The 16,230-nt window shown below is 30.9% G+C and overlaps 1 protein-coding gene across 1 annotated transcript; it reads right to left on the minus strand.

Annotated features, from left to right (window-relative positions):
• Positions 1-13,455: 13,455 nt before the first annotated feature.
• Positions 13,456-13,965, minus strand: LOC115985824 (putative pentatricopeptide repeat-containing protein At1g12700, mitochondrial). Its single transcript, XM_031108725.1, has one exon. It carries the CDS (start codon positions 13,963-13,965, stop codon positions 13,456-13,458), a length of 510 nt encoding a protein of 169 aa, XP_030964585.1.
• Positions 13,966-16,230: the final 2,265 nt, after the last annotated feature.

Here is a 16,230-nt window from a genome sequence, read left to right on the forward strand (position 1 = left end):
CTTCTCAAAAAACACTATTAAGAATTTAGAGATGGGCACAATTGATGATGATGATATTATTTGTATGCATGGTTTCTACAATTTCATTAGATTTTATTCAATTTGTTTTGTAATGTTGAGTTCAAATTTGCATATGCTAGAGACGGCATTGAGGTGGGACTATAATTAATCAGGGGTTTAGATAATCCAACGATAAGGGGCAAAACCAACGTATCGACAATGTTAGGGGTGCAGCCCAAATAAGCAACGTCCCGGTGAGGTTTTAATTATATCTTTTTTTGTTTTTATCCCAAGCTACTCACAAATCTGAAAATTCTTGAGGTGTTCCATTCTTTAGTTTTTCATAAATATTAACGAAATAAGCAATGAGCCGGTGAGGTTCTAATTATATGTCCCCCATTGTTTTGATGTAATGTCTAACTTAGATTTTATTGAATTTGATGAATCTAATAGGCAGGAAACAGTAAAAAAGAAGAGCTCTATCTAGAGATGCTGCCAAATCTAATAGGATTTTATTTTTCTAGAACACAGAAAGAGGATGTTGTGCTGTGTCATGCTGAATTGGAGAAGTTTGCCATCCACCTTCTATATCATTACCATTGCTGCCTTGCACATAATATTGCTAGATTGAGCCATTTTACTAACATGATGCCAATGACCATGTGGGAACTTCATAATGTTATGTTTTAAATCTCACTAAAATCTGATACTATAAAAACTTCTCTTTATTTCAAAATAAAGATATTTTGAATACCAAAATAAAAATCTAATTTTTAAAGTTTGCAAATTAAATATATATTTATTGTAATTACAAGTTGCATTGAAAAATATGTTGGAATATACACAGGTCCAAAATTTTGGGTAAGATTTTGGGTTATTCAAGCTCTAATTTATTTATTTTATTTATAGGTTAATCAAGCTTTGTATTGCTTCTTTGTCTAATATATCTATATATATATATATATATATATGGTTTGCATGGTTTTTTATAACATTTTTTTTTTATGAAATTGTGATGTTTTGGTTGTATTGCAATTGAATATGGATAGTGTTTTTCAATTTTAATAATATAATTTCTTTTTTAATATCATTATATTTTTTTTTTTGAGATAGATAAAATTCCACCTTAGTTTAATTTAAATATATACGTGTGTGAAGCTCCCTCTTGGAGACTTTAAACTTCAACCCTTACCCCCCCCCCCAAATATCCCACAAACACTTATATTTATGGAGTGATCATCGCGTCAAGGGTGTGCAGTGATATTATCATTACACTTAATATTTCAGTTTTTAGTATATATTTTTACTAACGAATTGAGCACAATTATCACTTTATGGTGATTTTTTTCTTTTTTTTTTTTATGCACTGAAATTATTAGGTATCATGGGTGTTTATATATAACTATTTATATTCAATTTAAAAACAAATACATATACTTTGAAGGTTTTTGGAGGTGTGACAGAATATTTTATCATGTTTTTATTATGAAGTATTTTGTTTATTTATTTATATGTTGCATTATTTTTGTTTATTTTGGTCTTTTTTTCATTTATTTTTTTTTTGCAATTTGTGTGTGTGTGTAGAATTGCACATTGCTAAATCATCCTGCATGATTTAGCAAATGTGTTGAATATGTTGTAAGTTTAGAAATAATATAGAGATAATATAATTTTTATAAACGTTTGTGATGTTTATAAAAGGTTTAAGATTTACAATAAATTGTCTATTTTACAAATGGTGGGCATGAATTTTGTCCTGATATTGTATCTCAAATTGCAAATAAATAAATAAATAAATAAAAAACATTGTAATTTAATATTCTATCACACCTTCAAAACCTTTCAAAGTAGATACAAATGGTGGGGAAATTTACTAATGTAAATGATGATTTTGTGTGATTTTATGTCATTTAAAAATTAGTTATAATAATTAATATACTTGCTTGGAAAAGCTGAACCATAGCATTTATTGCTGCTAAACTCTTGTTGTGCCCCTTCATCGCTATGTCATTGACAACATAATTGTTATTTTTCTTATTTGTTATTTATTCATTTTTTTTTAATTGTAATTAGATTATTAACTTTACACATTCATTTTGAGTGGTTTTAACATTATATATAATTTTCTCCATACATATTCATCTACTTTAATTTAGAAATTGTTTTTTATTCTTTAAAAAAAAATATATATATATATATATATATAAATATATAAAAATAGATTATCAACTACACACATTCATCTTAGGTGGTTTTAACATTACATATAATTTTGCCTTTACATATTCATCTACTTTAATTCAGATGTTTATATCTAAATAATGAACTTTTTGTAACTAAAAAACCAAAAACAAAAACAATGTCTATACATATTCATACCAAATATAATAATGGAAGTTTTGTAATAAATTTTTTAAAGCTCTTTATGCACTACATCTTTAGCATCTATTCTTATTTATTTTATATTTTTGGCAATTCTTACTTAGCTCAAATTTTCATCTTCTTCACCACTGACTTATTAGTTCAATCTTTTATTCCCTCCAATAATTATTTTAATTTTTTCATTTTCATTTGATTCCTTATAGATTTTTAATTTTTTTTTTTCCTTCATATCTTCTTAAATTCTATAGTATCATTTTGTTCAACCTTTCATCTACTTCCATCCTTCCTCTTCCATCATAATTTTCATATAAATTTCTACTTACTCATTTCCACCTCTCTCGGCCTCTATTCCTTCCAAGTTGTTCACAATATAAAAAGGTTAATATATTAGAATAATGTGGCCCAATATAATATGTATGATGCCTCTATTATTAACAAATAAATATTCAGTCTCTTATGAAATTATGCAATATTTTTATGATGTAAGATATTGATATTTTGAAATAAGTCTACTTGATTTAGTAGACTAAGATTATGAATGCATTCATTGTAGTCCTTGACTTGACCATATCCATCATGATGTAGCCTATTCTGATAAGTACATTGTTGGACCATGATGGAAGGGAGGTGCAAGTTAAAATTGCTCAGACTATGGAAGACATTAAGGGCTAGTCTTTCGATGGTTAGTGCATAATAATCTCGGAAGTCCTTCCATAATGAGATTCATGCACGTTGAGTGTTGGCTTTAATAAATCTATCGTGTCAATACCAGTAACTTGAACTCCTATTAAAGGTGTTGTCATTATAGTAGTTTTGGATATGAACGATAGATGAATCCATGTATTAGCATGGAGTTATAAAAGTAATAACACATTAATAAACTTCTTCATTAATGAATCTAATTAATAAAGTTGTTTATTAACAAATGTAACATTTCTGTTACATGAAGTGTTATTACGATAGGAAGGATTTTATGGCTGGTCATGTCCTTTCTGAATATTATAAATATTGTCAAGGCCACACTTGCAAGGGGGTGTGAAAGAGAAAATAAAGCTCTTGTTAATCCTGATCAGCTGGGGAGAGCATCCTGATTGCTTGTGAGGTCCTTGAATAACATAATCTAGTATGTGAATTTCTCACATCTTATTGTTGATTTTTATTACATATGCACATGATATAATTGTTAATTGATAGATGTATTATATTTGTTTCTCTTGAATTATTACTTTTTAAGTATAATTCCAACAGTCACAAGCATGTAGGCTCTGCTAATATTTATGATAACTTGTCTTTATGGTAAATTTTTTTTTCCCCTATACATGTCATATTGTTATATGTTAGGTATACAATAAATTTTTATTAATAAATGGTTGTAACAAATACAGCATAACGCCATTTAGTTAATTTTAAGTTTGTAGTGGGAGTTAGTTTTCTTCAAAGTTAATACATCTATAACTCTTTCATTATTCTAAACTCAAACATGATGACACCCCTTCGGTTAATCACATGGATGAGATAGGATTTTGAAAGATTATATATATAAATGTGTCAACGCCCTTACGGATAGACACAATGTATATATATGTGTGTGTGTGTGTGTGTCAACGCCCCTACGGATAGACACAGGCTCTAATTTAATATAAATAAATATTTAAGAGATAAATACTAATTGATTAAATTCTTCCTTACGCCCCTACGGATACGGGATGAATTTAATTGGTTGAAATATTTGTCATTAAATATAAATTCTTGTATGTTATCAAAAGAAATTGATAGCCAAAAGAATTGGATTTTAATACACAAATTATATGTGTTGCGTTTTACAGAGAGATGGCAAACTCCTCTGGTTCTCTGAACATGGCTGATATCATGAAAAATTGTACACTTTCTGGACCCAATTATGCAGAGTGGAAACGTAGAGTAGATTTATACATGGGGTTTTATGATTACAGTAATTGTATTAAATCTGAATGTCCACCTAAGCCCAACGAGGAGTCTGTTGAGTCTGATAAAATCTCCTATAATAAATGGATTGAGGCAGATAACAAAATGAAATTTTTTATGTTGGGATATATGATTGATTCATTGATGGTTAGCTATATGAATTCCCCTAGTGCTAAATCCATAATTGATAGCCTAGAAGTGAAGTTTGGAAAAAAGTCTAGTGCACATGTGGAAGGCTTATGGGAAAAATTTATTAGGACTAAATTATCAGAAGGAGAAGATGCTCGTCAACATGTGATTAATATGATTGCCTTAACTGATGAATTAGCCCTTCAGGGAAGACCAATAGATGATAAAACAAAAATTTCAACTATCCTGTCATCCTTGCCCAATTCATATGATACCTTAAGACAAATTTATTTTGTTTCGAGTTTGGATTGGACATTAGATGATCTCTTATCTAAGGTCACAGCTAAAGAGGATGCAAAGGTGAGAGCTAATAATTTTTCAATTAACATTGCTGAACAAAAGGAGTCTATTCCTAAAGGAAGCAAAAGGTTTGAGAAGAAAAGAAAATTTAAAAGTGGTAAAAATGATTGGAGAAGTAACAAGAAGGCTTTAGTTAAGCAAGATGTTGAGGTCAAAACAAAACAGATTATTTGCTATCATTGCAACAAACCAGGCCATAAAAAATCTGAATGTCATTCTCTTTTGAGGTCACGTGAGAAACAACCTCAAGGTATTTTTGGCAATCTTATTCTCAATGAAATTAATACCACTATTATTAAGTTTGGATCTTGGTGGGCTGATTCAGGAGCTACTGCTCATATTTCTAATACTATGCAGGGGTTCAAAGGGCTACAGAAAATAAATGATGGAGCAAGTTACATTTATATGGGAAATGATGCAAAAGCCAAGATTGAAGGCATAGGAGTTTTTGAGTTAAAACTAAATAATGGGTCAACTTTTGATTTAGTTGATTGTTTGTATGCTCCGAGTCTTAGGAGAAATTTGTTATCTGTTTCTATGCTAGAAAAACTTGGTTATGATTTTTATTTTGGAAATGGACGATTCTTGATGAAGAAAAATAATGTTGTAGTGCTATATGGTTTTCGAAATAATAATATGTATCAAGTGCATTTGTGTGGGAGTATTGTGTGTGATGTTAATGTTTCTGTGAAAGATAATGCAACTTATCTATGGCACTTGAGATTGGGACATGTTAGTAAACAAAAAATTGGAAGAATGATCAAAATGGGTCTGTTAAGTGATGTCATATTAGAAGATTATCCAACATGTGAAAGTTGCATTGAAGGGAAAATGACGAAAAAGTCTTACTCTATAGGAGGTCATACTTCTCAGGTTTTGGAGAGAGTTCACACTGATATTTGTGGACCTATGAATATAAATGCTAGAGGAGGATATCGTTATTTTATCACCTTTACTGATGACTTTTCTAGATATGGGTATGTCTATTTGATGAAACATAAATCGGAGGCTTTAGAAAAGTTTATCACTTATAGACTTGAGGTTGAAAAATGGACAAACAATGTAATAAAATCTGTCAATTCAGATAGAGGTGGAGAGTATGTATCAAATGATTTTGAGAGATATTGTGCTGAGAATGGAATTGTTCATTTTCGCACTCCTCCATATACCCCTGAGGCTAATGGGATTGCTGAGAGACGCAATAGAACACTCCTAGACATGGTTAGATCTATGATGGCAAGAGCAAATTTGCCAACTTCATTTTGGGGTGAAGCTATTCTAGCAGCTATGCATATCTTAAATAGAATTCCCACTAAAGCCTTAGAGAAAACACCTTATGAGTTGTTTGTTGGTAAGATAGCTAGTTTGTCTCATATTAGGATATGGGGATGTATTGCTCATGTTTTAATTCCTGATCCTAGTAGGGATAAATTGTTGTCTAAAACAAAAAGGTGTGTCATGGTGGGCTACCCACAGCGGTCTAGAGGATATAGATTGTTTGATCCAGAAAGTCAAGTAATTTTGGAGAGTAGAAATGTAAAATTTTTGGAGGATCTTTTTGAAATTGAGGGTAATGATGATTTTCAAAAGGAAGTCTTGGAAGAACAAAGAGATACAGAGTCAATAATAGTGAAAGCTATAGATCCAACACCTTTGAGAAGAAGCACTCGAATTTCTAAGGGGCATGATATGTCTGACTATTACCTTTATAATAGTGAAAACTATAAGAAGGTGAAAGTTAGTCAAGATTTGAGAGACCCAGCAACATACTCTCAAGCCTTAGAAGATACTGATTCAAATAATTGGATTAGTGCTATAAATGAGGAGCTTGATTCTATGCAAAAGAATGGTGTTTGGAGGCTAGTGGAAAGGCAACAGGGAATGAAAATAGTTGGATGCAAATGGATTTTTAAAAGAAAGAGAGATGTCTCAGGAAAAGTGGAAAAGTTTAAAGCTAGATTGGTGGCAAAGGGCTATACTCAAGAATATGGAGTTGATTTTGAAGAAACCTTTTCTCCAGTTGTAAGAGTCCAATCTATTCGTGCTATACTTTCTCTAGTTGCATTCTTTGATTTTGAACTTTATCAAATGGATGTAAAGACTGCGTTTTTAAATGGTGATCTTGAAGAAGATGTTTATATGGAGCAACCTGAGGGTTTTATTTCAAAAGGAGATGAGAACAAGGTATGCAAGTTAGAAAAATCTATCTATGGATTAAAGCAAGCATCAAGACAGTGGAATTTGAAGTTTCATGAATCAGTAACAGTTTTGGGGTTTATGCAAAATTCTTCTGAACCTTGTGTATATGTGAAGAAAAATTCGAATAAGGTTGCCATTCTTACATTATATGTGGATGATATTCTTCTGGCAGGAAATGATATCGAGATGCTTTCTGAAATCAAGCAGTGGCTATTCAAAACTTTTGAAATGAAGGACCTAGGTGAAGCGTCATACATTTTGGGGATTAAAATTGAACGAGACCGGGTGAATAACAAATTGAGTCTCTCCCAGGAAAAATATATCGAGACTTTACTAGAAAAGTTTCATATGGTTGACTGTTTGAGTGGGAGGATTCCCTATAATTTTCTTAGGCCACTTTCTCAGAAAGATTGTCCTAAAAATGAGCAAGACAAACTAGACCCAAAGTTACACCCGTATGCATCTGCTGTAGGAAGTCTTATGTATCTCATGATCTGTACTCGACCAGATATTGCTTTTGCAGTTAGTATGGTTAGTCGTTTTCAAAGTAATCCAGGAAAACTTCATTGGATGGCTATTCAATGGATTTTCAGATATTTGAAGCGGACTAAAGGTAGGAAATTGACATATCATGGCTCTGATGATTTAAAATTATCTGGATTTTCAGATTCTGATTATCAAGGGTGTCTAGATAGTCGAAAGTCTACCTCTGGTTTTGTATTTATGTTATGTGGTGGAGCTATTGCATGGAAAAGTAAGAAACAAGAATGTGTTGCTCAATCTACGATGGAAGCTGAATATATAGCTTTGAATGCTGCGGCAAAAGAAGCTGTATATTTAAAACAATTCTTAACAGAGTTGCTAATTGTAGAATGTGTTCAAAGACCCATTCCCATTTTGTGTGATAACAATTCTGCCATTGCTATCACCAAAGATCCGAAATGTCACTCTCGTGCAAAACATATAGAGGGGCGTTACCATTACATTCGAGATATGATTAAGAAAAAGAAAGTGGTTGTTTAGAGAGTTTCATCAAAGCAAAATTTGGCTGATCCTTTTACCAAAGGCTTGTCCTCTGGGCTATTTGAAACACATGTATTGGAAATGGGGTTATGTTAGGCCAAGTGGGAGACTGTTAGAATAATGTGGCCCAATATAATATGTATGATGCCTCTATTATTAACAAATAAATATTCAGTCTCTTATGAAATTATGCAATATTTTTATGATGTAAGATATTGATATATTGAAATAAGTCTACTTGATTTAGTAGACTAAGATTATGAATGCATTCATTGTAGTCCTTGACTTGACCATATCCATCATGATGTAGCCTATTCTGATAAGTACATTGTTGGACCATGATGGAAGGGAGGTGCAAGTTAAAATTGCTCAGACTATGGAAGACATTAAGGGCTAGTCTTTCGATGGTTAGTGCATAATAATCTCGGAAGTCCTTCCATAATGAGATTCATGCACGTTGAGTGTTGGCTTTAATAAATCTATCGTGTCAATACCAGTAACTTGAACTCCTATTAAAGGTGCTGTCATTATAGTAGTTTTGGATATGAACGATAGATGAATCCATGTATTAGCATGGAGTTATAAAAGTAATAACACATTAATAAACTTCTTCATTAATGAATCTAATTAATAAAGTTGTTTATTAACAAATGTAACATTTCTGTTACATGAAGTGTTATTACGATAGGAAGGATTTTATGGCTGGTCATGTCCTTTCTGAATATTATAAATATTGTCAAGGCCACACTTGCAAGGGGGTGTGAAAGAGAAAATAAAGCTCTTGTTAATCCTGACCAGCTGGGGAGAGCATCCTGATTGCTTGTGAGGTCCTTGAATAACATAATCTAGTATGTGAATTTCTCACATCTTATTGTTGATTTTTATTACATATGCACATGATATAATTGTTAATTGATAGATGTATTATATTTGTTTCTCTTGAATTATTACTTTTTAAGTATAATTCCAACATAATAGTCTCTCTCTTTCTCCAATTTTGCTTCTCTTTTGGTAAATTTTTTTATTGTTTCAATCACTTTTTTTATTCTACTAATGGTTCTTTTTGTTATTGTTGATTTAATTATCACATCATATTTGTTTATCTTTTTGGTAAATTTATATCGACTTTTTTTGCATATTCAGGTAGTTTTGTATTCCAATTTCCAATTACAAGTAATTTTTTTTCTTTATTGATATGATTTGGGTTAATAATTATTTTTTTTGCAAGTTAGAATTTGATTTTCTATAGTTATCAATTTAGATATAATTAAACTATGAGACTTTACTATTTTTTTTTTTTATCCTCTAAGTTGGATAAAGTACTTTTAATAGTTATATTAGAAGTACTCTATAATGTCATTTATTAAAAAAAAAAAAAAGTTAGTCAAACTAAAATAATTGAATGGGTGACATATTTTAGCTTTTGCAATTATATTTTTATTATTATTATTATTTTATAACAATGCATATAGAGAAATTTAATACTTAGATTTTGCTAATAATTGTTTATTTGATAATATGTTTTGGGTGGAGGAAATTGCAATTTCTACAATGAAAATAACCTTAATAGATTATCAAAAACAAATTGTTTTCCTAATTGGTCCATCTAATCGTTGTTAAGTTTTATTAGTTTTTTAGTTACAGTTTTTGGTGTTTTGCATTGTAGGGTAGAAAAAATAGGGTTTGAGAAAATATTTTTAAAACTAAAAGAATAATTACTAAATTATAAATTTTTTTTAATGATTCACAAAATGTTATAAATAAATTTTATTAAAAAATGATTATTTTCGTTAACTTGCCTTTTGAATTTTTGAGAAAAACTGTATTGTTTTCATTTTGGTACAACAAATTTTATATTTATGATTTATGACTATTCCTATAATAAATAAAAATATGATTTTTCAAATTTATATTTATGATTTATTATTGTTCCTATATTACATTTATGATTTTTCCTATAATAAATAAAAATATGATAATGAAATATATTATTCTCTATTAAATTAGTCCAAATTGTAAACTATAAATTTAATGAGACCACTCTAATCATGCGCAATGCATGGGTTCGCGACTAGTTTTGTTAATAGCAGAAGCTTGGTATGTAATGCGCCTGAAATTTCTATAGTCACTTCTTACTTGAAATTTATGCTTACATTTTCTATCTCCATGAATTTTTTTTTTTTCAAAATTTTTTTTTCTTAACTATGATCAAAAGTGAAATTAATGTTTTTCTTGTTGCTGCATTTTATAATAAGTTCATTTTGCTTACCCCTTCTGCCCTCCCTATTCCCAAAAGAAAATATATCCAAAAAAAGAAAAGAAAAGAAAGAAAGCAAGAAAATGAATGATTCTGTAGCTAATGCACTTAGTCATAACCTTTGAAAGTTGAGGAATCAGTTGAACAATTTTACAGTTATTACTCTGGATATAATGGAAGTGACAGATCCTCAGGTACACTTAAGTTCATCTTGTGTTAAATGCCTCTCTCAACCTCTCTTTTACTTATGTTCTGAAATTGCATGACTTAAAAGTTGAAGGAGTTGTTGAATTATCCATTTCCGAGTTATTTTTCAGATTTTTGGGGCATATGTCTTCTGTCCAAATGGCAAATTTCTCGTGAAGCATGAAGAACAGGTGTGATGCCTTCTGATATTTATTCTCCATGGAGAACTAATAATCATGGTAATCTCAATTTAAAGCTGTTAAAAGTTTTAGGTTGCTTTGACTGTTTTGCGTGGACCAGTAGTAGAGGAAGTACATCGACAAATCAATTTGTGGATATATCTGGTGCCTTGCTTGTCATGATTGCTGTCTATGCATTATGTTTTTCCTCATAAACCTTTTTTCTATGTTTTAGCATTGTGAACATTATTATTGCATGCAGAAGATAATGCAAACGTATATTTTTTAATTAACAATGAGTAGTCACTTCAAAATTTCAACTAAAGAATTTAGATTAAGGGTCTATTTGGATACTACTTATTTTGTTGAAAACTAAAAATTTATTGCTAAAAACACTATCGCAAAATAATTTTTAAAAGGCATAACACTATTGCTGCGTTTTTCACAAGTTGGCTGGTCCATGAATAGTGCCGTGGGACCAGCAAAAAAAAAAAAAAACACAAAACGCTCAAACATCTGTTGGCAAACCCAAGCTAAAAGTTAAATTTCTTGTACTTATGCACAGTTTCAGAGATTAGGAAAGAAATGCTAATTTGGGTGCAATTAGTTATGAGTGCTTTTGTAACTTCAGGGAATCTATTGTTGTAGTTATATGTGCTTAGAAGCTTAGATATTACATATACCTATTTTTCTGTTTCTCTTGATTTCGATTGAATGTGCTTCATATGATTCATACCCATTAAAGAAAAATCTTACTTTAGAAGCTTTTAGCAAATACACTATCACATAAGTGTGTCTTATAGGTTTTGTTTGAAGAAATGACATGTGACAGTAATATGAAAACATAGAGCAAAAAATTGTTATCATTGTCATGTACACCTCTATGTTCGAGCTTTGATTGCCCTTATGCACTAATGTGGTTGGGCTATAACTTAAAAAATTGATTGCAACTTTGACAATAAATGAAGCATTTTGAAGTAGGATCATTCATTATCTCTTTTTCTAATATCATTGTTAGAATAAATGCTAGCACACAATATCTTTAATATTTACTACTTGAAAAATATTCTGTTTTCTTGTTGCTAGTATTGTTATGTAAAAATGTGTTTGCAGAATACCAGACTTCACAAGGGGAAAGAGCATGCTTAAGCCAGATAGCTCATTTTGTGTTGTTTATTGGTATTGTTGGATATCAATGTTCAACTCTGCATCTTAAATTATTTTAAATTTTTTGATAATTTAATATTTACAATAGTATCGGAGGGGGAATTCTAACCATAATTCTTCTCGTAAGGAAGAGAGAAAAATATCATTGAATTACAAAACTCTTGACTAATCTTATTTTAAATTCCATTCAACTAATTATGACAAGACACCATAGATACTTATCTCAATAATATTTGGTTATTTATAGAATTCAAGTCCACACCTATTTAAAGTTTTGAAGTTCATTTGGATTAGTTTTTTACTAAAAAGTTTATTTATTTATTTGCTTAGAGTTGATAAAATACAAATATATACATACATACTTATATATATATATATATATGTATGTATATATAATGTATCATCATACTTTAAAAAAATGTTTTTTTTTTGTTTTTTTGTTTTTGTTTTAATTTGATAGTGGGAGGAAGATTTGAACCTTGACATTTTAATTGGAAATATCAAAATGTTCCAATTGAGTTAATGAAATAAGTGAATAAGCTAAAATATAAAAATAATACAAATGGATTCTAGAGTCTAGGCTATAGTTTTGACTGAGACCTCCTAGTATTTCAAAGTTCAAAACAAAACATATAGATTTCAAACTGTAACTATCAACCCAAAGGGTTGGCTAAGTGGTTATTAAAGTCTTATGATATATATGAGATCATGAGTTCAAAACTACTAAGTGTGAGATGAGGGGATTGCATATAAGGGTGGTTTGATGCATTTAGAGGCCTAAAGCAAAAAATGAATTGGGGTCTTTTTATATATTTAACTACAATTTTTTATTTATTTAAAAATTTAAATCTTACTTAAACTCTATTATCTTGTTTTAAATGAAAAATTACCAATTAAAATATACCATGTAGATTTTTTTTTTTTTTTTGATGAAAAAGTCTATAGACACAAAAAATTTGTCAAATCTTTTCACACATGTTGATGTGTGGAAAATTGACAGTGGTAACTGATAAGTAAAAATGGAATGTTAGTAGTGGACCCAAATGTTAAGAAATTTTTTGTGTAATGCTCTTTTTATTGTTTCTTTTAAAAATGTTATATTTACAATATTTTTACAACAAATCCTAAACGTTATGTTGTTACGTGTTTTGATTGGAACCCACAACTAAAATTACTTTTTTTTTTTTGGTATTCCAATAATAGCCAGTAACAACTAATAACTTGCCACTTAGAATTTGTTGTAAAAATGTCCAAAACTTAATTTCATTGGAGGGAACATTTATTATCATTAATTCCATTGGCTAAGAGACGTATAACCACCAAAAAAAAAAAAAAAAAGCCAGATTTTAGAGCAACAATATTTAGCATTAACATTAAATAAGAAAAAGTTTTGAAACAACTATCTAGGAAAATAGGTTCCAATTCCCAAGCAACAACATGAGTGCACAATGAAATCACAACAAAAGATAGAATAGTTAAAGGTACAAACAATCATGCATACATAAATGAAATAGAAAATCATCTTTATAAACTATAAAATTTACTTGAAATGATACATATCTTTTAAAGATTGACATGTGATGGATAAAATATGAAACTTGTCCTTGATGTTGAGAAACTAAAAAACCTTCACACAAGCTTTTGGGGAAATTCTTGAATGTTCAGTAAGTCAAATAACATGCTTACAACTATCACATTTGCTGAAAAACCCTTGTCAACCATTATTTCAAGATATTCCATTGCCTTTGATGTCTCATTATGTTGCACTAACCCTTGGATTATTGTGTTATATGTGTGATTGTTAGGTGAGCAACTGCTCCCATCCATTTTCTCAAATACACATGCTTCTTCTATCAGTCCCTCTTTGCAAAGCCCTTTGAGCGTTATGGTGTAAGTTCGAACATTGGGTTGCAATCCTTTCACAGGTAGACTATAAAAGAGTTCTCTTACAACTGTAAGATTCCCAACATTACACAAACTGTCAATCGAAATGCTGTAAATCACAATATTGTTGCTCAACGTTTTGTCTTTCATGTCATGAAACACTTTTATTGCCTCAACAACTTGTCCATTCTTACACAGGCCATCCAACAAGACAGCAAAAGTTTGGGGATTTGGAGGTTGGCCATAAGCCTGCATTTTATGGAATAACTCTAGAGCAGCCTTGTGTCTCTCCACTCAACAAAACCCGCCTATAAGAGTGTTGTAAGTCACAACATCAGGAGTTACTACCATGTTGGACATTTCATTAAAGAGATTCATTGCCTCATCAATTTATTTATTTATTTTTTTTTAAATCCATTAATCAGTGCGTTATAGCTAACAACAGTAGGTGAACAACCCCTCTCAACATGTTCAATGCTTTGATGGCATCCTTCAATTTATTTTGCAAACAGTATCCACCAATTAAAGAATTATAAGAAACTACGTCAGGCTCAATACCTTGTTGAATCATCATATCAAAAACTTTTTTTGCATCTATCAACATCCCCTCTTTGCAAAGTGTGTCCACCAATATGTTGAAGGTCCTCATACTTGGCACGATCTTCCTCTGTGCCATCTCGTTCAAAAAAGTAATAGCCTTTCTCCACTTGCCAAAATTGCATAGGCCTCGAATTAAGGAATTGTAAGTGACAAGGTCCGCCTAAATGCCTTTACTCATCATTTCAGTCAAAAGGTTCAAGGCCTCAATTACCAACCTATCCTTACGTAAACTGTCAATGATTGTGTTATACACCACTACTTTAAGCTCAAAATCTCCTTCTTCCAATTTCTTGAGCAACCCAATAGCCATATCAATCTTACCAATCTTACACGGAGCATTTAGTATCATTCCACAAGTAAATGCATCAAGTTGATACCCTTTCTTCTCCATATCTTCTACCAACTTCATAGCTCCTGCAATGTTACCTTGAAGATAGAGACCCTTGACAAGGGTGTTTAGAGCAATAGAGTCTGGGTAATAACCAAGTTTCAAAATTGTTGTTAAGACAAAAAACCCAAAATCTACTCAGTTCAAATGGCAGAAGCAATTAATCAAAGTATTGAGAGTAGGACGACTGGGAGCAATTCCAAACAAACCCATTTGTTTAAATAGAGTAATAACAACTAGGTAATGCTTGATTCTTGCAATGGCACCCGACATGTGATTAAATTCCACAATGGAAGGCAAAGGGCACATGTGAAGCATTTTATCAAACGTGTCTAAGGCATCATCAACATTCCTAAAGCTTCCACATTTACACTTGTATATCATGGATTTCAACAACTGGTTCCGATTCAGATTAGAGTTTTTCCTATCACTACTTTGAGTACGAGAAGAATAGGAAGAAAAAGCATGAAATTGAAATGGAACAATAATGAAAGTATTGGAAGCACGAAGCGTACCCATTTTCTATGCTGCTAGGCGGGTGAAGATGCTTTATTTTACCTGCAAAAAACCATGTCTTTACAAAGACTAATTGAATTAGAACCCAGCACAGCTAATGAGAAGCTCTCTAGAGATGGCATTTCAGTAAAGTAGAGCGTTTCAGTAAAGTAGAGAATTTATTGAGTTGACCACCTAATCCAAGCAAGTAAATAAAGGTAAAATACTATAGTATAAAAAAATTGGTTAGATATTAGAAATATGGTTCTCTAGGAAGGCCACATCACTTTTGCCTAATGGTCCACTATTCTATTAAAAGACTTCTATTTATTTAAAAATTTGCTGACTCAATTTATGATAAAAACAAAGGCAAAAGAAAAAAAAAAAAAAAAAAAAAAAAAACTAATAGAGTTGTGTAAATGGTAAAAAATTAAGAGGGAAAACATTTTTGTTTAAGTGCTAAAAAAAAAAATTCCTTCCATAATTGCAGATGTTAAGGTGAAAAAGTTTGATAGACCACAAACTGAATGACCCCTTGTGATAGAAATTAATTAATTAATTAGCCAAGTTATTAATTAATCAATTTATCATGCAAATGCGTGGTAGCACAAATAAATCACCAATAAACTAAATATGCAGCAGAAAATAAATAACACGGTGATTTGTTTACGAATGGGGAAAACCTAACGGCAAAAACCCCACCGAGTGATTTTCAGGTCACCACTCCCGAAACTCTACTATTATCACAACAAGCGGTTACAAGTAAAGGAATCCAAGTACCTTACTAACCTAAAGTTGAACCCTTACCCCAACACCCAATTGGACTTGTCCTGTAGTGACAGTTCCCCTTTCAGATGCACGACTCCCAGTACTTGACTAATCAATTGTGCGGATCCCAGTACGTGACTTCAATCACCAACTAAGAAGGTTGTTGGTTGCAAAGTTTTTTAGTTCATCCACACGATGAAGATCAAGAAGATACTTGCTCACAAAACCCTATGGTGCACATACACAGCAACTTCTTCAAGAGAAAGAGA

Source organism: Quercus lobata, chromosome 4 (assembly GCF_001633185.2).
Source record: "Quercus lobata isolate SW786 chromosome 4, ValleyOak3.0 Primary Assembly, whole genome shotgun sequence".
NCBI classification, from domain to species: domain Eukaryota; kingdom Viridiplantae; phylum Streptophyta; class Magnoliopsida; order Fagales; family Fagaceae; genus Quercus; species Quercus lobata.